Below are 18,699 nucleotides of genomic sequence, written 5' to 3' on the forward strand. Positions count from 1 at the left end.
AATGGTATCAGTTGCAGTGTTGTCTACTTTTCCCAAAAATTTAAATTTCTGATTGAAAATTTTTATTTTTTTTTATTGCGCAATAATCGCAATATTCAAAAATCAAAATTGCAAAAATTTTAATTTTCTTTTCCTCCAGAAAATTTACAATTTTTAACTGAAGAGTAGTGAAGAGGAAGAGAACGAGACTAACGAGAGTTTTCTCAATAGAATGATTGTTTTCTGCAGCCTGAATGAATCTTGAATGAATAAACTGCTCCTTCAAATTGTATGTAAAATTGTGAAGTAGGAGGTAGACCTACGACATACGTGTACTTCTCTTCTAGTACGGTTATTGACCGGATACGGACGTTAATAACCACGAGGAGGATACACTGATTTGTTCAACGGATAATACTTTTATAACAAATTAAAACCCATGTACAGAATAATACGTTTATTATAATTAATATCTGTACAATTACATAAACATACATGTATTATTCTCTTCAGCGTTACTCAATAAGACCGACACCAATTATTCTCATTACCGTTCTCGGCTCGAAGCACTGGACGGATTTAGGAATAGTAGCATCAGATCACAAGAGCCAACACTGGGCAACTTTTGGTAGCCCAGCTTCTTCTATATATATTGATCGGATACGTAACTTATCTGCGAGAAGCGTTCCGGCGCAGTACGTAGCGGTTCCCTGCACGCCCCCTACCCACTACATTGCCCCCCGAGCCGTCCAAGGGGTCACCTTGAATCGGCGCGGAAACCACGCAGCGGGGGAAGGGGGGTGCCACCGATCCTACTTTTCAATCAGAGGCCGGATAGCCAAAGATTTACAAGTAGGGCGTACTTTCCCTAGACCAATTTTTAAAACAAATATCGAGAGATGGAGAGACTCGGTTCAAAGAACCCCCTACTTTAATTCTAATTTCGTTAAAACAATAAAAAATTCTTAATACTAAGTATAAAATAACAAAAAAATTGGCAAAAACGCCGGTCAATTAAAAAAAAATAAAAAACATTACAACATAGTTAAAAATATCGACTGTACACAGCGCTATAGTAGCGTCACGATTACAAAAAAAATAGAAGTTGGCAGCAGTGGCCGAAAATCAACAACAACAGCATCGTGTTTGTAAACACGACGATAAAAAATGGTTGACAATTCCAAAATTTACAATTTTTTATTCAATTTTGAGTTTTTTACCCTACAAATTCTCGCTTAAATGCGGTAACTGCAAAGGACGATGTTGTCGACGATGTTTTTCGACGCTGGATACGATGACCGGTAAGTCTTCTCTTCGTAGCAACTGCTACTTTATACACACTTTTTTAGATGGATTTTCAAAATCTCATCTTTCTTACTCTAGTTTGTTTTTCAATTTTTTAGGCCACTCAACCGCATATTTCAGGATGACTCATCTCACTACTCATTGCTGCTGGTAAGTACTACATCTCACACTTACTATTGTTTTACTATTTTTTACTAAGATTATTTCATTTTACTTTACAGGTATTTTTATCAATGGTGATAATTTCCATAGTTCCATATGGAACCGAACAGAGATGGCGCGATTCCGATTTTTTTAAGGAGTCGTGAGAATCGCATGAATCCGATTCCGGAATCGGATTCCATTTTCGATTCACCTGACAGATGAATCGAAAAATGTGAAATCTGACTCTTTTCAAGCAGGAATCGCAAATGTAATATGATTCGCGATTCCGGTAATTTGATTCTCGCGACTCCTCATTACGATTCTCTAGACTCTCACAATGAACGAAATCACCCAAATTCAATTGAATGAAAAGCACAAATACAAAAAAGTGTAATTTTCATAAATATTCTTTTATCTAATTTTTGCCGGTTGGCGCTGAAAAGTCAAAAGTGGTTGTGAAAGTGAATCTGAATGATGAATTTAGAATTTATCATTGTTTTACTAATAACATGGTGAGTTGAAAATTTAATTTTACATAAGGTGCACCGGGGAAGTCAGAACGTTTTTTCACAATTTCAACTTTGATCAGCTGTTACTCTCGTACTAATGAACCAATATGGCTGAAATTTGGTATGTAGGTTCCCATACGGGATTTTAACCTATGGTGAAAATTTCAGCGCGATTGTCGCAGTAGCTTTCGCACAATCGAATAAAATGTAACTTGTTCTGACTTACCCCACTTTGGGGTAAGTCAGAAAATCTACAAAATTAATTGGTATTATTAGGATTCGACCCTGATCGATGCGCAATATGTCGAATAACATGTTTTCGAGGTCGTAGAATCCAAATCTGGAGTTATTTTTTTTGTAGGAGTGGGGGGTGAGGCATGGGGAGGGGGCAATTCTAAATTTTTCGTACATTATTGTGTAATTATGTCGATTGATATGTTTTCAAGGTCGTAGAATCTGAATCTGCAGTTATTTTTTTTGTAGGAGTAGGGAGTGAGGCGTGGGGAGAGGGAAAATTTCAAATTTCTCCTACATTATCGTGTTATATGTCGAATAATATATTTTCTAGGTCGTAGAACTCGAATCTGGAGATATTTTTTTTTTGTAGGGGTGGGAGGTGAGTCAAGGGGAGAGAGAGTAAATTACAAATTTTGCCTATATTAATGTGTAATATGTCGATTGATATGTTTTTGAGGTCGTACAATTCGAATCTGGGGTTATTTTTTCGCAGGGGTATGAGGCGAGGCAAGAGGAGAGGAGAAATTTCAAATTTTGCCTATAATATTGTGTAACATGTTGGTTGATATGTGTTCAAGGTCGCAGAATTCGAATCTTGAGCTAGTTTTTAGGGTCGAGTGCTATTCAAGTATCACCGTTTGGGGAGAGGGCCCCACACATGCGAACCTACGACTCACCTTCCACCTTCACCATAAAAAATGACTCCGGATTCGAATTCTACGACCTCGAAAATATATTATTCGACATATAACACGATAAGGATAATGTAGGAGAAATTTGAAATTTTCCCTTTCCCCACGCCTCACCCTCCACTCCTACAAAAAAAATTACTCCAAATTCGGATTCTACGATTTCGAAAACATATTATTCGACATATTACACAATAATGTTCGAAAAATTCATATCAATCGACATATTATACAATAATGTACGAAAAATTTAGAATTGCCCCCTCCCCACGCCTCACCCCCCCACTCCTACAAAAAAAATAACACCGGCGAGCCTTTATATTTATTTACTAATGTTTGTTAGAATGTTCATTTCATCTTCAATGCTTCATTTTTATGAAATTTAAGGAGTTGTGATGGGAATCTGGCTGGAGTCGTGAGAGGAATCTGGTTGGAGTTGTGAGAGGATCCTAAGATGAGTCGTGAGTGGAATCTGAATCGGAGTCGCGAAAGGAATCGGAATCGAAAATTACGATTCGGATTCGGATTCCTATATCTGGCGAATCTGATAAGCGGAATCAGGACTCAAAATTTTGTGGAATCACACCATTTGGAATCCGATTCTCAAGCTCCTGGAATCGCGCCAACTCTGGAACCGAAGACTTTTCTTAATTTATTTGGTAAGTTAACTCTTTCCCTCTCATGCTATCTCTATTTCTTTCGATACCAGAGTTTTTTGAGTGTTTTTATTTTTTGTTACAGAATTGAATTTTGGTTTTTGCTCGGTATCTACGGTTACTTTGGTCGAACGTTACGATGAAATGATTTTTGACTTTGCCTTTTTCTTCTTCGAGCGTTTTTGCGAGGTGTTTTTTACGCATGAATAACAGGTACAATACTATTTATCGTTTTTTGTCGTTTTATTTGGTACGAGTTCTTATAATTAATATCACAGTTATTTCTTGTTTTTTAATCATCTTCCAGGAGTTTTTCTAGCACGAAATCCGCCGGAAATACTTCGACCTTGTGCCTTGCTGGAATTGTTCGCTGCGATAATACCGTGAAAGAACGGTTAATTATTGTCACCACATTCACCGTCACCGGAGGTGTAATGACGTGCACCCGTACCATTTCTTGTTCTGAAACAGAAAACACATTCATCGTGAGTTGATTTTACTTTTTAATTATTTTGCACAATTTAAAATGAACTTTGTGTATAATTTTCTTAATCAAATTAGCATTAAGCGGGATGAGTTTTTTTTTCTTTTTTAGTGTGTAGTGTAATTATTGGTTAATTATGAATACATGAGATGTGATTATTACTATTGATTCGTGCATTAATTATTTGTTTGTAATATGGTAATGAGATGAGTATTTTGCAAGCAAATGAGTAGGTTACTTTTTTCGATGTTTTTCGTGCTTATTACTTTTTTCTTTCTTTTACCTATTTACTTCTTTTTGTTTAATAGGTTCTGCGAGGTCTTCTTGACCTGCGTGATGCACGATTTGGGTAGCTCGACCCCCGAAGGTACTCGGCATAGTTTTGTGGCGGTTGATTGTACGATTCGCAATATTGGTCAGGCGGATACCGATTGCCTGCATTTTGCTGATAGGTTTGATGGTTGGTGTGTTGGCGATTGGGCTGTCTGAATCTGTTACCCATGTTCGGCTTGAACTTTCGCTTCAGTGGTCGTTGACCTTGCCCCCTGGGCATTTGGTGCCTTTGTTTTGGCTTTGGGTGATCGTATTTCGGTGGCTGTCGCTAGGTAAATATAAGATTTTTAATTAGAACATTTTTCGTCGTATTTTTCGCATGTTAGTAGGTACCTATTTGTTAGATTTTTTTTCTTAATTAAATTTTTTACCAATTTACCCGAGATGTTAGGTTTAGGTAGGTACCTATCTTATTTTAATGGTTAATTTTTTGATACTAATTTTGAATTTTATTTTTACCGATTTTTCAGCCGAGTTATTTTCCGAAGATTCTGACGATGGAGCCAACTTTTTTCCGGTAGCCAATTCGAGCTCTCGAAATAAATATTCGACTAAGTCGTTGGAAGGTACGTAATAGCCACTTTTTGTACGGTGCCATCTTCCTCCTCTAAAATCCTCGGTCGCAATTTTAATTCTTTCGCAACATTCTACCCTTTCGGCGGATTTTCCCCAATCGATTAAAATTGAATTGTATTTTTTGATCTTAGCATCAATTTCAAAATCACCCACATAGGGTACCAAAGAAATACGCGTAAGTTCGACGTTCGGTTTTAATCCGTCGACAAATTTTTTCACTTCTTCGGCTACTTCTTCGGGTAACCGGTTTCGATTTTGAAAATCTTCAAAACCACACTCAATATAATAATGTTTCTCGGTCGTAGGTGGGCAGTTATCGAGGAAACTTTCCAACGTTGATTTTGGCGCCACATATCCGGCCATATCGTGCTTTACGTAATTTGCTACTGCACCTAACACTCCGTTGCCCAGTACTAGCCTGTGTCTCCAATACAATTTGTTTTCTTCGAAATTGTAGGTCCAGTTTCGAGTTGGCAAACGAATTTTCTTATCCGTTGGAACTAGAGTTTTTTTCAGTTCCTCATTTCGGTCTTTGAGGTCGTTGTTTTTCCTCATTAATGATTCAAATTTCTCTTTTAATGAATCATACTTCGTTTTGAATTCGAGTGCTTTTAATCTTAATGACCGTTCGTTTCTTTCTGTTTCAGATGACGCGAAACTTGGTGGCGAATACGCTGACGACGATTTCACCGGTCGCTGTTGTATTTTATCATCGTCGGAGTCGAACAATGATTCGACGTGTTTGTTCTGGTTTGCAGTTAGCGACGGCGAGACACTTTTGGCAGATACCTTCGGCAATGGTACTGGTGACTTCGGAGGTTTAGCAGTTTTGGCGGTTGCTTTTGTCGTTGGTTCGGATTTTTTCTCGGTGGCTTTCGATTGTTTCTCGTTGCGCTTCGCTTTTTTGGTGCGCTTAGACTTCTTTTTAGTTGATTTGGGTGAGTTTGGTTTTGTTTTCTTTGAAGATTTTTTCACTTTCTTAGATATTTTACGTTTTTTCACCGGTGACGCTAATTTAGATTTGTTTTTACGTTTTTTCAGAGGAGAGGTACCGATGATTTTAGGTATTTTAAACTCAGAAATCTTACCTTCGTTCTCGACGACGGGTATCTCTTCGAAAGAAGTACCAGCGATTTGCGTCGAATGGCGGCGGATCGGCGGCGAATTTTGGGGCGAATCGTCGGTCTCGGATTTCAAAAGCTTGTCTTCGAGTTGCTTGGCTGCTATCTCGTCGGCTTCATCTGGCTCGGATAATGATGTCGAGCTTGGAGATTTCGACGGTGACGACGACGATCGGTTCGACGAAGAGGACGACGACGATGATGACGACGACGACGAACTCGACGAAGAAGAAGAAGAAGAGGACGACGATTCCGAGTCAGCTTTTTTAGACTCTTGATACGGTGACGGTGATTTTTCCCGTTCATTTACCGGCGATGCATTTAACGATTGGTTATTATTCGATTCGTCGTCCATTCTATCAACACAGAAAAAAAATTTGAGCCACGTTTTTATCGATCACGTTTTATTTGGTAAGTTTTTTATTTTTAATTGAATTATTTTTTAAATAAATAGCCATTTACCTTGTAGAGTTATTCGATGACATGAAATTAACCAGGAATTAACTGACTTTTCCCAGGTTTGAACGAGCCCTTCGAGTTGGATTGAGCGAGCACGTTTTTACGATGATGAGCGAATTTTCACACTTTTTACAGAAAAAATTCCGGCTTAAATTACACGTAGGTAATTATAACAAGTTTTATTCGCGATGCGAGCACTTTTTTGCAATAATTGACTACACAAAAATTCTTTCCACTTTGAACTTGCATGTAACGAATGCGTACGTATACGTGCTTAGGTAGGTACCTATCGTTCAACATATAAGACACAATTGCACCGTTGTTGCGTTCTGCGTTCGGTTCGTGGTGGTTTGCGTTATCATTGGGACTTGGGAGGTGGTTTTTTCCCATTGTTTGAGTTTTTCATAGTTTATTCCCAATAAGAAAAGATAGATTTAGCTTGTTCCATACTGAGTACCTTTTGGATGAGGTGGGATTTTACTGCATTGGTAGCGTCTGTTGTTTTACACGTTGATAGGCACAGAACACTAAGTTCGTGTAACCTATCTTGTGTAATCTGATCGCTTACTTTTTGCAACCAGACTAAATCTTTCTCATCTTGACTTCTCAGTATGGTATGAATTTCTTTGACTTTTTTAGCAATTTTTATTTTTTGATCTTGTTCTCTTTTTTCTCTAATTTGTTTTTGGCGTTCTTGGATCAAAAGTTTTCGAGCTTTTTTCAAATTTTTCAAATGCTCGTGCAGTACAGGGTCAAGCTCCCTATTTGGTAATTTAAATAACCATTTACCAGTTGCTTTGTAATGGTTATGTGCTAGTTCTTCTTCTTTTAATTTTTGTTCAGCTCTTTCTTGTAATTCTTTCATCCTTCTTTCTTCTTTCAAAAGCATATCAAAAAATGCATGCTCATCATCAATCTTTTCCTCAATTTTTTTCTGTTCTTTTCTTTCGGTTAATCTGGTCCTGTCATAAATTCTTTCTTGGAAGGGACGTTCGTCAAAGATGGATTTATAACGAACTTCATCCTCCAACATTCTTAATTGTTTTTTATTTACAAATGGGGTCATTTGGCGTACGTTGGCGATAGGCCTATCTTCTTGTTGAGTTGATTTATAATTTTGGACTCTATAACAGTTGGTATGTATTTTATATAGGATAACGTAGGGTCCCTTTCTTTTAGGATAAAGTTTACCGGATACCATTTTATTGCTATCGCTTTGGCAATGGGTGTCTAGCATCACGAGGTCACCGACCTCTACTCTTTTTGCTACGTCATCGTTTTTGTTAAATTCTTGTTCATCTTTAATAATTTTTTCGTGGTTTTTGAGTCTGATGTAGGTACCTATCTTTTCCATTTTGGTATTCGGATTTTCGCGTAGAATTACTTCTAGCTCATCCTCATACACAGCAGCCTTAGCCAAACGGTCTGCAATGGCATTTCCATAGTCGTACTTATGCCCCTCTACATACTTGATCTCGATATGCTCAAATTGTTTTTTCAATTTATCAATTTTTTCTAAAATTTCTCTGTTTAAAATTTCTTTTCCATTGCTTTTCCAATTTTTTGCAATGTACTGCTCGGTTCTTTTTATAGTATCGATTGCATATCGAGAATCAGTATTAATTTGCAATTTTTTATGATCAGTTTTTCTCAAAATTAATTCCATGGCCAATTCAATCGCCGTCAATTCAGCTACATTGTTGGTATTTTTTTCTACATTTAATTTATGGCTTACATTCTTTTTACCATAAGGTTTGAAACAAATTCCAATGCCAGCAACCGCATCATCGTTACCATTTCGAGTACATGCCCCATCAGTATATATATGAACGACCCCTTTTTCAATTAGAAGGTCATCGTCCTCTATATATCGATCATTTTGAATGTTGTCGAACGGTATGTAATCCAGCATCTTGGTCAATTTTTCTCTTAATTTGGAATATTCGCCATCTACATCATATTCTTGCATTTCAAATACTTGGGGGTCGGGTTGTTCATTAAATGCCCCAATAATCTCATTTGGGGTCAGACCAAACTCAGTTGGCCGAAGGTTCATGACCTTCTCTGCATCACGGATATATTTATCCCAATTTTCATGGGTGTAGTGGTGTTCCTCTTCGAATTGCTCATTTATTGCAATTCTGAGCAATGTCCCCAATTCTCTCATCGTACGCTCACAGGAATTAGCTGGAGCATTGTACGGTGCAATGTGTGTACATTTTATTTTATTCTTTTCACAGGTGTCTTTCCATTCTTGGGAGATAAATTGGGGTCCATTGTCAGTAGTAATAGTTTGCAATTTATGCCCCAATGCTGCCAATTCGTCGCGAATTCTGAGTAATAAATCAGTGCAGCGTTCAGTCGTCATGTCGGGGGCATCATAGAACCAAGTGTAATGGCTAAATATATCCTTGCCAACAATGACCGCTTTAGAGCCACCTTCTTTATTTGGCAATGGACCAAAAATGTCCATTGTTACGAGTTCGCCGACCTCTTTGGCTACAATTTTAGAATATTGAGGATATTTTTTAAATCCATAAACTTTATTTGTTTTGCAAGTTCTGCATACATTTAATAATATTTGTATGTGTTTTTTAGCATTGGGGAAATAATATGTTCGTTCGAAGATGGTGGCTAGCCTGGCACTGCCAAGATGACCATACCAGTGATGCAGATAGTTCACCACTTCAGCAAACAAATTTTCAGGTAAGACCACCATGTCCTGCCTTTTTACTTTTCGATATAAAACACCATTTTTAATTATGTATTTATCTTTCAAATTTTTAATTTTGCTGTTTACTGCCTTTTGTCCGCGTACCTCTACTTTTAACTCCACTTTCCCGCTCCTCAGGACTTCTTTAATTTTACTCAGGTTATCGTCTAGGTCCTGACGGACTTCAATCATTTCTAGAGCATTTCTGAGGTTAGGGGGAAGTTTTTGTCGCGTAAAAGAATACTGGATCAAATTGCATTTTAAGGTCACTTCAGGGGGCATAGGGTCAAAATACCTTTTATGGTCTTTTTTGATCGAAAAATCGATATTAAAACTATTCAAAATTGTTATCCAGTATGCTGCTTTGATATGCATTTGCCCCACTGAACGTATTTTGTTTACCATTGTTTGCATACTGTGAGGTACATTGACCTTTCGACCTATTAGCCAAATTTGACATTTTTTTAATACAGTAATTAGGGCCAAAATTCTTTTTTCAATTAGAGAGTAATTTTTTTGGTGTTTTTTCAGGCATGAACTGACGAACATGACGATGTTGTCTCGGTTTTCATCGTCCTTTTGGTAGATGACCGCATTCACCGTGTCATTGTCGTGGGCCACTTCAATGAAGAATTCGCGATCTGGATCTGGAGCAGTAAGTTCAAACTGTTGGCAAAATGCCTCGTACAATTGGTCAAACGCTCGCATATGTTTTTCTCCCCATTCCCACTTGGTATCTTTTTCAAGTAGGTCAGTCATTGGTCTTAAGATTGTTTGGTAATTTTTTATAAATTTGGAGTATAGCATAGTTAAGCCAGTTAGCTGTTGGATATGTTTTTTCTCTTTTAAAACTACTCCATTTTTCCTTTTTGAAAAAAATTTATTTCTAAATTTTTCTAATTTTTCCAATTTAATCTGCTGCTTTCCAATTTTATTTTTATCAAGTACATAGCCCAAATGATCGATTTTTTCTTTAAATAATTTTGTTTTATCGGCGTTGAGTGTTAAGCCAGCCGCTTGTAGACGTTTTAAAAATTCAACAATTGCTGCAATATGTTCTTCAAAATTTTTCGATTTGATTCTGGCATCGTCTACGTATAGGTCTAGGTCTTTTAAACCATACAAAATTTTTCTGAGCATTTTAATAAAATAGGCAGCAGCAATTTTAACTCCAAAAGGCATTCTCATATATTCATAGGTCTGGCCATCGACCTTAAATGCCAAAAATTTCCAAAAAGCTGGGTGTATTCTCATTTGCCAGTACCCACAGTTGAAATCAAAGGTGGATTGGTATTTTACTCCATGTCCACTATGTACAATTTTGTCCAAATTTGATGCCTCGTTAGGGTCATCTTCGAGCAACATATTCAAAATTGGGGGGTCTATACATATGCGAACTCTACCATCAGATTTTTCTCTGACTAATGTACTGCTAACATATTTTGAATCAGAAGGTCGAGCAATTTCATTTATTAACATTCGATTTAATTCTTCAAAAACTTTATGCTCGTTGTGTTTACTAGGTATAAAATTGCGGTGTTTCCAATCGACAGAATCTGGATCGAATTTCCAATTTAATTTGTACTCTTCGGTTTTATCATACCCCACCTCATCTCGCCAAACTCCAGCATAAGGAGAAATTTGCTCGATGGCGTACATTTTTCGGTCGTACGTGAGGTTTGAATTTCGAATTTGTCGAATAATTTGGTCGAATCTGTTTTTTGGAGTTTCCACCGTTTCTTCGTACCTCTCTTCAACTTCGCATACGTGGATTTTTACTTTTTTAACTCCATGTATTGCGTGTAAACTGTCTGCTACGAATTTTTTATACCTTTTTTCTGGTAATTTTTTACATTTTGCACGACCTTTTTCCGTCGACGCTCCAATTTTTTCTAATTTCATGGTATCTCTACCAATTAGGAATCCACAAGGAAGGGTTTTTACGATGTAAAATGGAATTACACATTCGATATCTTTAAAATACATTTTAATATTTACAGAAAATGGGAATGTATTTTCTTTTTCCCCATTTGCCACAGTAATTACTACCCTATGCTTTGGAATTGCATATTCGATCGATTCTTTTTGTCTTTTCTCAATAACTTGCATCATTCTTTCGCTAATTAAATTTACTTCTGCCCCTGTATCTAACAAACCGCAGAATTTTTCACTTCCAATTTTCCATTTGATTACACACGTGTTAGGTGGTTCATCTTCTTCTTTATTTTTTTCAGATTCCGCAGAATTTGCTGATTTTTGGTCAGCTGGAAGATCGCTGCTGGTGTTGCTGTCAACTTGGGTTTTTTCAACTTCAGCTACTAGTACTTGTTGAGGTGACTCGAATATATTATCGGTCTGTACTGCTTTATTTGATGTTTTGTTATTGGTTTGCTTCTTTTTTTCTTTTTCAGCTGCTTCGAACTCTTCCATGCATTTTGTGAACGAGAATGGTTCGTTTGTTTGCTGCCGAGTGGAATTTGCCACTCCTGAATTGGCCGCTGGAATTGAAGACGTCGGCTGTTCAAATGAATCGATCGGTGGTGTTATTACTATTTTAGGTGTATTTGATACGCTCGTTTGAGTTGCAATATTATTTTGTGCATTTTTATCGACGTGTTTTTCGCTTGATTTTGCATTTTGTTGTTGTTGTCTTTCCATGTATTCCCCTCCTTGGTCCTTGTATTTTGAATTTTCGAAAATTTGCGTCTTGGAGTTTAAGGTCGTAGCATTTTTTGGAACTACTTTTTTCGAATTCTTACATTTTTTATTTTTATTCTTTTTTCTTCGGTTTTGGGAGTCTAACTTCGCGAGTAAAATTTCATAATCGATTTGTTCGATCTCTCGACCCTCGATAATTTGTTCTACTTCGCGAACCATTGCTACGTGGCATGGTTTTAACATGTATTTTTTCATAGGTGGTTTATTTGATCGATGATTTTTCTCAAATAGGTGCCTATTAATTTTTACGTTTCCAAATTCGGTTTTTTCGATCGCGTTAGCTTGATTTTTACGAAGAAACATATCAGCTTGAGATGTTAGGAGGTGGGTTTTTGTAATTTGAGTGATTTTTTGAAACAATCTGCGCAAGGCAAGATATCTTTTCAACGTTTTCGCGTTTTTTCTCTCTTTTACATAGGGTAACAGTATAGGAAAATTAACATAGATGTTTTCACCGCCATTTTCGCGTATATGGTCGATAGTATCGACCATATATTCTTCAATGTAGGCGAAGGGGGCGAAGAGATCGTTGACTTCGTCCTCCCCAATCGATAAAATTACATTTTTGTTGAAATTTTTCATTTTCTTAATATGCAGCCAATGCTGCTCAATTGTTCGGTTGTTTGAAATTCGATTTGCCACTGCACCTTCTCCTATTCGGTCGTATATTTCATTTTTTATTTTATACGTCTTACCCCCACCTCTCGTTGCAGTCTGTTTGACCACATACATCGTCAATTTCCGTTTTTTGAACCCCCAGGCTTAGAATTTTGATAAAAAAGTTGCTCTGGGGTTGGTTGGGGAATTGATTGGGAGTTTGGTGCTTGAGGTGCTTGATTTTGGGGGGTACCATTTTGCATATTTTGAATGCTTAAATCGCCTCTAGCACCTTGACCGGTTGAATTGAATTTTGGAGGGGGTTTTCTCCATTGTGAATCCGGTACATACGATCCATAATTTCCTCTTCCTCGATAGTTAAAATTTCTAACTCGTACCTCGTGGAAATTGGGTATAAAATTTTTACCTTTGTAATTTGAAACTCTTGGTTTCTCTTGTTGAATTTCTCTGGCTTCTTCTGTTACTTGGGGATCCGTTTTTTGATGGAAATTTGTATGTACGTACTTCGTAGAATGGACGTCATCAGTCACTGATTTCTTTGCCACAGTAAGTTTCTTCACGAGGTCTTCCTTAGTATTCAACTCTTCGAGGTTCATTTTATTTTGGATTGCATGGGGGATTTTTTCGAGAATTTTATCAATGATTTGCTCGGCTGTTAGTTTGGTAGCCGCTAACGTATCATACCACATAGAAAAATATTCGATATAGTCGGCCATTGTTTTTATTTTTTCGACATTATCGGTTCTAAAGTACTCAATGGCGGATTGTTTCGCCGTTTGGTCCCAATATAGATTTAAAAATTGCGGTATTAATTTTTCTAATTCTTCCCCTTCTTGAATTTTGGTTTCCCAAGCTTGTGTTTTATACTCTACACAAGAAATAAATAACATGCGACGATTTACAGGGCTTAAGTTTTGCTCAATCTCTTTTGTTTGAAATTGTTTAACAAATCTGACCGGATGGTGTATCATTTTCTGAGTGAACATCGTAGCACTTTTCCTGAAAAGTTCAATAAAGACCAATTCAGATGAAGATTTCTCTCCTCCTGCCTGTGCCACTCTCGCTTCAGCACCTTTCAACAAGATATCTACGGTCTTTTTCATTTCTTGTTCATTGTTTTGCCACATAGTAGTACTTTCAGTTTTTAATTCGTCGATGATAGAATTTTTAAAAGATACTATTGCTTCGCCTACGTCTTTATTCGTTTCAGTACACCATTTTTCCATTAATTCGTTGACAGATTTATCAACCGAAGATTCCAACTCTTTCACTTTTTCATTGTGTTTTGCTAGATAGGTAGCTTCGATTTCTTTTACCTTCTCATCTAATTTGGTCTTGTAATTAGTCTCTAGCTCAGTTGCTTTATCTTCGAATTGCTTCTTAATCTGGTCTTCGATTAATGTTTTAAAATCACTAAACTCCTGTTGAGAAACCATTTTGATTTTATTTTTTCTGGTTTTTACGTATATAGGTAGCGATTTATCAATTAAAAGATTACTACGGTGCCTACGAATTTGTGGTGGAGTGATTCTAGCAGGACTTGAATCTTCCACTAAAAAACGACGCGGGGTATTATTTTTATCCGTTTTTGATTAATTTTTTAATTGTTCAATTTCAAGAATAAATTCTTGTTCGGATATTTTTGCGTTTTTATTGCAAAGAAATAATACTTTATCAAATATACTTTGATTTTTTAAGCCTCACGTTGTTGGATTAATTTTTTATTAATCGTGGGCGATTTTCTCAACAAATTCATTAATTTGTAAAAAATAAATCCGTGCCTTTGTCGAGCGCCAATGAAGTAGGAGGTAGACCTACGACATACGTGTACTTCTAGTACGGTTATTGACCGGATACGGACGTTAATAACCACGAGGAGGATACACTGATTTGTTCAACGGATAATACTTTTATAACAAATTAAAACCCATGTACAGAATAATACGTTTATTATAATTAATATCTGTACAATTACATAAACATACATGTATTATTCTCTTCAGCGTTACTCAATAAGACCGACACCAATTATTCTCATTACCGTTCTCGGCTCGAAGCACTGGACGGATTTAGGAATAGTAGCATCAGATCACAAGAGCCAACACTGGGCAACTTTTGGTAGCCCAGCTTCTTCTATATATATTGATCGGATACGTAACTTATCTGCGAGAAGCGTTCCGGCGCAGTACGTAGCGGTTCCCTGCACGCCCCCTACCCACTACAATTGTAAATATTGTAAATTCATAAATTAGTATCAAAATTAAAATGTTGAACGAAATTGATGTGAATCAAGAACCAGCGAATATGTATCAAGCTGGATTAATTATCGGCGCCCTAAAAACCCAGTTGGTAAGAGCTGAATAATTTTATTACGATTGCTTGATTTTGTTGCAGTTTAGATACAATACAAATTGAACCATTTTCACCTTTGTCAACGAAATGTACTTACCTATAATAAAGATGTAACTGTTTGATTTGTCATTTCTCTCTTTGTTTTAATAGTGTTTTCTGTTTTATTTCAGGCTGAACGTGAAAAAACTATCCTGATTCTTCGTGTGCGCTCTCGTATTGAGGAGTTAGAAAAACGTTTCCTCAAGCCACACATACTTCATTACACTAGGCACCAAAAGTGGACTCACATATTAACTGCGGATGTAACAACCTTACGAAGTAGTGCCGAACTGGTTCGATTTCGGAATCTAGTGACGATTGGTGTAAATGAGTTTATTACAGTTGTATGTAATTTGTACGGCGATTTTAGAGATTTGGCCGTTCGTGGTATAGCGTATCCTATTTCATATAACGAAGATTCCGTCGCCGAAATGTTACAGAAGTTCGGCATGGTACCGGATAGGTCGAAAATCAACGCCGTTATTACTTTACTTACTCCTATTCCGTAGATGAATGATTTATTCGCATTTTATTAATTTTTTTATTATAATTTCATTAAAGCATTACCCTAGGGCGGCTCCCTGAAAGACTGAATGTGTGTATGTTACCTATAATAGTATACCTACCTCATTTTTTCCATGATTGTTCTACACTAATTATTCAAGTACATAATAAAATTTTGTTTCTTTCGTTTGGTTGATCATTTAAAATATATATTTTTTTTAAAAATAATGGTTTCGATAGGTACATGGCAGTATGAAATTGAAGTTCGGTCCAATTCAGTTCGAATTCAAAAATTCACCCTCCAGTTCATTTTTTCCAAAATCATGAACTAAGTAATAAGTTTACTGCCAAAGTTCAATTCGTTTCTAGTTCAATCGTCAAAACTTTTTCCTGCGGCGAGAAGAATTTGAGCACAATTCAAAATCGAAATTTGAATTTTAAAAATTCAAAACAACAACTGAACCAAAAAAAATTAAATATTATTTCAAAAAACTTTCAACACACCCAGAACCAAACGAAACAACGATTATACTTCGATGTTCTCGCATTTCCCCCAGCAGAATCATAACACTGAATCAAATAGATGAATTGCAGATTTCAACAGAATTGAACACAAATTTAAAAGTTGAATGGTCTATTCATAATCTTTAAATACAACCATCACGTATCATAATGCTTGTGAATAGTCAAAAAGGTATAAAAACCATTCAAATAAAATAGCGTATTCATATTTCCAATAAATTATCCAGGAAAATTATATCCGAGCTTTACAGCCTGAGCAATAATGTCAATTTGATGAACTAGCTTCCGGGATTTTTTCTTCCGAACTGCTAACAGTATCGTTTGATTCGGCTTCTTTATTTCCCGAGCTTTTTGTATCATTTTCCAATTCGAAATCATTGGGCAACACTTTGGAAAAAATATCCGAAGTTTCACTATGATATTCTTCATAATGAGCGCCAAGTGTTTCCATATAATTTAACATACTGAAAATTATATTAAGGAACAAATATCGAGTTAATTTCACGAAAAATAACTATTTGAAGTAGGAATCTGTTTTTCATACGAAAAAGGATACGATTTATTTTCTTTTTCTTCCCTAATAATAATCGGGTAAATTTGTTTCTCTCTAAATTCTGATACTAAGTCTTCGACATCTTGGAAATCTAATTTCTCGTGGATACCGTTTTCTCCATATTTCTTATTGTACCAATCATAATGAACCTGTACAAAAATAATGGTAATTTAAAGAGTAAAAACGTGTTGAAAATGCCATGATCGTGGCTTCACATGAGCTTGAAAATCTCACTTGTTCTAAAAGTAAACCAAGTCCTGGCGCAACTGGCAGCTGGAGTAATTCGTTGGCGAGAAATGCTTTATTAATATAATCTGGAGAAACATACCCTCTGGCTATAGCCATAAGTACTCCGATCATTTTACGTATTTGATGCAACATAAAGCTTTGACCTGTGGGATAAATAATTTCGCATACAAAAGAATATAACACCAGTATACCTACCAAAGTGAATTAAATTCTCAAAATACCTTTTACTAAGAATGTAACAAGTTCTAGCTCATCCCTTATAACAGGAGGTTGACAAACTACGCTCATTATATGTCTTTTGCAACTCGGATCCAACGGTTTTCTATAAACAAAGCAAAATTTGATTACAAACCACGAAGAGAAGAGGTACTTTAACTATAATCGTTTCAAGTTACCTTCCAGAAGTAAAATTGTGATAATTGTGAGTACCGACATAACAACTCGCCCATTTATTCACATTTTCAACTACTTCGTCATTAATCCTGTAATCTTCACTGAGTTTAACTGATTTTGGGGCGAATGCAAACGAAGGACACGTATACGAATATGTACGGTAATCACAGCTATTTTTACTGTTGAACCCCTTCGTGACTCTTTTTATTGCTAAAATACGTATTTGCTCCGGCAAATGTTGATTAATATCTTCAGGTTTTACACCATCTCCTATAAATCGAATAATAATTAATGATAGAGCATTGCTAAAGATAACTCGAACAATATCAAAACACGTACTCAAATTAAGATTAATAACTTGACGAAGGGCTGAAACGCCTTTATCAGTACGCGCTGCTCTTTGAAAATGAACAAGTTGTTGTTTCGCGAATTCTTCGTCGTTGATTAATTCGAGTTTTTTCAACGCTACCATAATATCTTCTTCGATAGTTTTCAATCCCTGATTTCTGGAAATACAAAATAATGTAACGAAAGAAAATATGATCTTAACATAGCCAGCCTCAGCAGTCAGCACTCACCTCTGTAATCCGAGGTACCCTTGGCCACAATAAGCGAGTAGCAGAGCATGCATTTTCCTCTTCACTCGAGGTTTTTTGTTTTCGGACTCAGTTTCGTCGGCTTCATTTTCAGCTTTTCTTTTATCAAGCGCCGGCCACGGATCAGCCATGATGACTTTTTTGAAACGTTTAAACGTCACACAATTTAAAGCAACACCTAGATAGAATATTTAATCAATTACGCAGGAATTACACAGAAAATAATAACGGTGTAAAGAAGGATGAAAGTAAAGTAAAATACTCGCATGGTAGTACTTCTTTACGGAAAGAAAGTGTAAGACCGGCTAGTTTGTTCAACATGGAAAAACCGTCATCAAATAATTGAATCAAATCGAACTAATAACATGCAAATCACCATTAAATCGTTTCACAATAGTAAAAAAATGGAACTTCGCCGGATTTTACTTCAATTTTCTTTTTCTGTATTCATTTTCTACATGTGATAATTCTGATTTCAGTGATTTCTGATCTGATGAAATTTCGATTGATAAGAAAAGAAAACTCAACGATACATCGATCGATATTCGTTTCGATTGTACTCAAATCGACTAATTTTAGCGCCTAGAAAATAGAAATAGGCAACTTATTCAACACGATCTGAAAAATTCGCCTTGGGAAATTCAGATTTGATTTGAAGAACAAAAATTGAATTGGTGATATTATCTCAAAATCAATTTGAAACAGAGCAAAAATACTTGAATTGAATGTGCTTGAAATTGCTTGAAATTGCATTGCATATATGTAGTTGCACACCAGCCTTCTTTGAAACAAAAAGGAGTTTGATTACTCAATTTCCAATTCAAAAATTCTGAGGAGTAAAAATCGACAAAGCCAAAGGTTTTGAAAATTTGATCATTCAGCTTCTCGAATGTTTAAATCAGCATTTTCCCTCAGAGTTCCATTACCTAATTTTCAATTTAAAAATTCCT

At 36.2% G+C, this 18,699-nt stretch overlaps 3 protein-coding genes across 6 annotated transcripts; 2 read left to right on the plus strand and 1 right to left on the minus strand.

Annotated features, from left to right (window-relative positions):
- The first annotated feature begins 82 nt into the window (after positions 1–82).
- Positions 83–15,623, plus strand: LOC135844291 (uncharacterized). Its single transcript, XM_065362448.1, has 3 exons — positions 83–276; positions 14,764–14,890; positions 15,064–15,623. The coding sequence occupies exons 2-3, from the start codon at positions 14,807–14,809 to the stop codon at positions 15,439–15,441; spliced, it is 462 nt and encodes a 153-aa protein (XP_065218520.1). The 5' UTR covers positions 83–276; positions 14,764–14,806; the 3' UTR covers positions 15,442–15,623.
- LOC135844290 (uncharacterized) lies at positions 936–14,180 on the plus strand. 2 transcript variants are annotated; one of them, XM_065362447.1, is made up of 14 exons: positions 936–1,280; positions 1,383–1,434; positions 1,506–1,940; positions 3,251–3,522; positions 3,605–3,732; positions 3,827–4,004; positions 4,312–4,608; positions 4,807–4,902; positions 5,560–5,850; positions 5,954–6,444; positions 6,552–6,651; positions 9,091–9,198; positions 9,737–9,860; positions 11,440–14,180. In XM_065362447.1, exons 7-10 carry the CDS (start codon positions 4,461–4,463, stop codon positions 5,968–5,970), a joined length of 552 nt encoding a protein of 183 aa, XP_065218519.1. In that variant the 5' UTR covers positions 936–1,280; positions 1,383–1,434; positions 1,506–1,940; positions 3,251–3,522; positions 3,605–3,732; positions 3,827–4,004; positions 4,312–4,460; the 3' UTR covers positions 5,971–6,444; positions 6,552–6,651; positions 9,091–9,198; positions 9,737–9,860; positions 11,440–14,180. The 2 variants fall into 2 exon arrangements, with proteins under 2 accessions (XP_065218519.1, XP_065218518.1); XM_065362446.1 differs by lacking the exons at positions 936–1,280; positions 1,383–1,434; positions 1,506–1,940 and having other exon boundaries at positions 3,122–3,522; positions 6,552–6,655.
- Positions 15,624–16,053: 430 nt separating the features above from the next.
- Positions 16,054–18,260, minus strand: Pus1 (Pseudouridine synthase 1). 3 transcript variants are annotated; one of them, XM_065362443.1, is made up of 8 exons: positions 18,026–18,260; positions 17,732–17,927; positions 17,493–17,659; positions 17,156–17,423; positions 16,982–17,082; positions 16,746–16,903; positions 16,515–16,660; positions 16,054–16,422 (listed from the first exon to the last, which is right to left on the minus strand). In XM_065362443.1, the coding sequence occupies exons 2-8, from the start codon at positions 17,878–17,880 to the stop codon at positions 16,224–16,226; spliced, it is 1,188 nt and encodes a 395-aa protein (XP_065218515.1). In that variant the 5' UTR covers positions 17,881–17,927; positions 18,026–18,260; the 3' UTR covers positions 16,054–16,223. The 3 variants fall into 3 exon arrangements, with proteins under 3 accessions (XP_065218515.1, XP_065218513.1, XP_065218514.1); XM_065362441.1 differs by having other exon boundaries at positions 18,016–18,260; XM_065362442.1 differs by having other exon boundaries at positions 18,012–18,260.
- Positions 18,261–18,699: the final 439 nt, after the last annotated feature.

This window comes from Planococcus citri, chromosome 4 (assembly GCF_950023065.1).
Source record: "Planococcus citri chromosome 4, ihPlaCitr1.1, whole genome shotgun sequence".
NCBI classification, from domain to species: Eukaryota; Metazoa; Arthropoda; class Insecta; order Hemiptera; family Pseudococcidae; genus Planococcus; species Planococcus citri.

What these genes read in the sequence shown, in the direction of transcription:
- LOC135844291 (XM_065362448.1), top strand. Translation starts at nt 14,807, where the DNA reads ATGTTGAACGAAATTGATGTGAATCAAGAACCAGCGAATATGTATCAA. An exon ending in GCGCCCTAAAAACCCAGTTG is followed by an intron (nt 14,891 to 15,063) that starts GTAAGAGCTGAA and finishes GTTTTATTTCAG; the next exon opens with GCTGAACGTGAAAAAACTAT.
- LOC135844290 (XM_065362447.1), top strand. Translation starts at nt 4,461, where the DNA reads ATGGTTGGTGTGTTGGCGATTGGGCTGTCTGAATCTGTTACCCATGTT. An exon ending in ATTTCGGTGGCTGTCGCTAG is followed by an intron (nt 4,609 to 4,806) that starts GTAAATATAAGA and finishes CCGATTTTTCAG; the next exon opens with CCGAGTTATTTTCCGAAGAT. An exon ending in TTCGACTAAGTCGTTGGAAG is followed by an intron (nt 4,903 to 5,559) that starts GTACGTAATAGC and finishes TTTCTGTTTCAG; the next exon opens with ATGACGCGAAACTTGGTGGC.
- Pus1 (XM_065362441.1), bottom strand. Translation starts at nt 18,070, where the DNA reads ATGTTGAACAAACTAGCCGGTCTTACACTTTCTTTCCGTAAAGAAGTA. An exon ending in CCGTAAAGAAGTACTACCAT is followed by an intron (nt 17,928 to 18,015) that starts GCGAGTATTTTA and finishes TATTCTATCTAG; the next exon opens with GTGTTGCTTTAAATTGTGTG. An exon ending in GAAGAAAAAGAAAATAAATC is followed by an intron (nt 16,423 to 16,514) that starts GTATCCTTTTTC and finishes TATAATTTTCAG; the next exon opens with TATGTTAAATTATATGGAAA.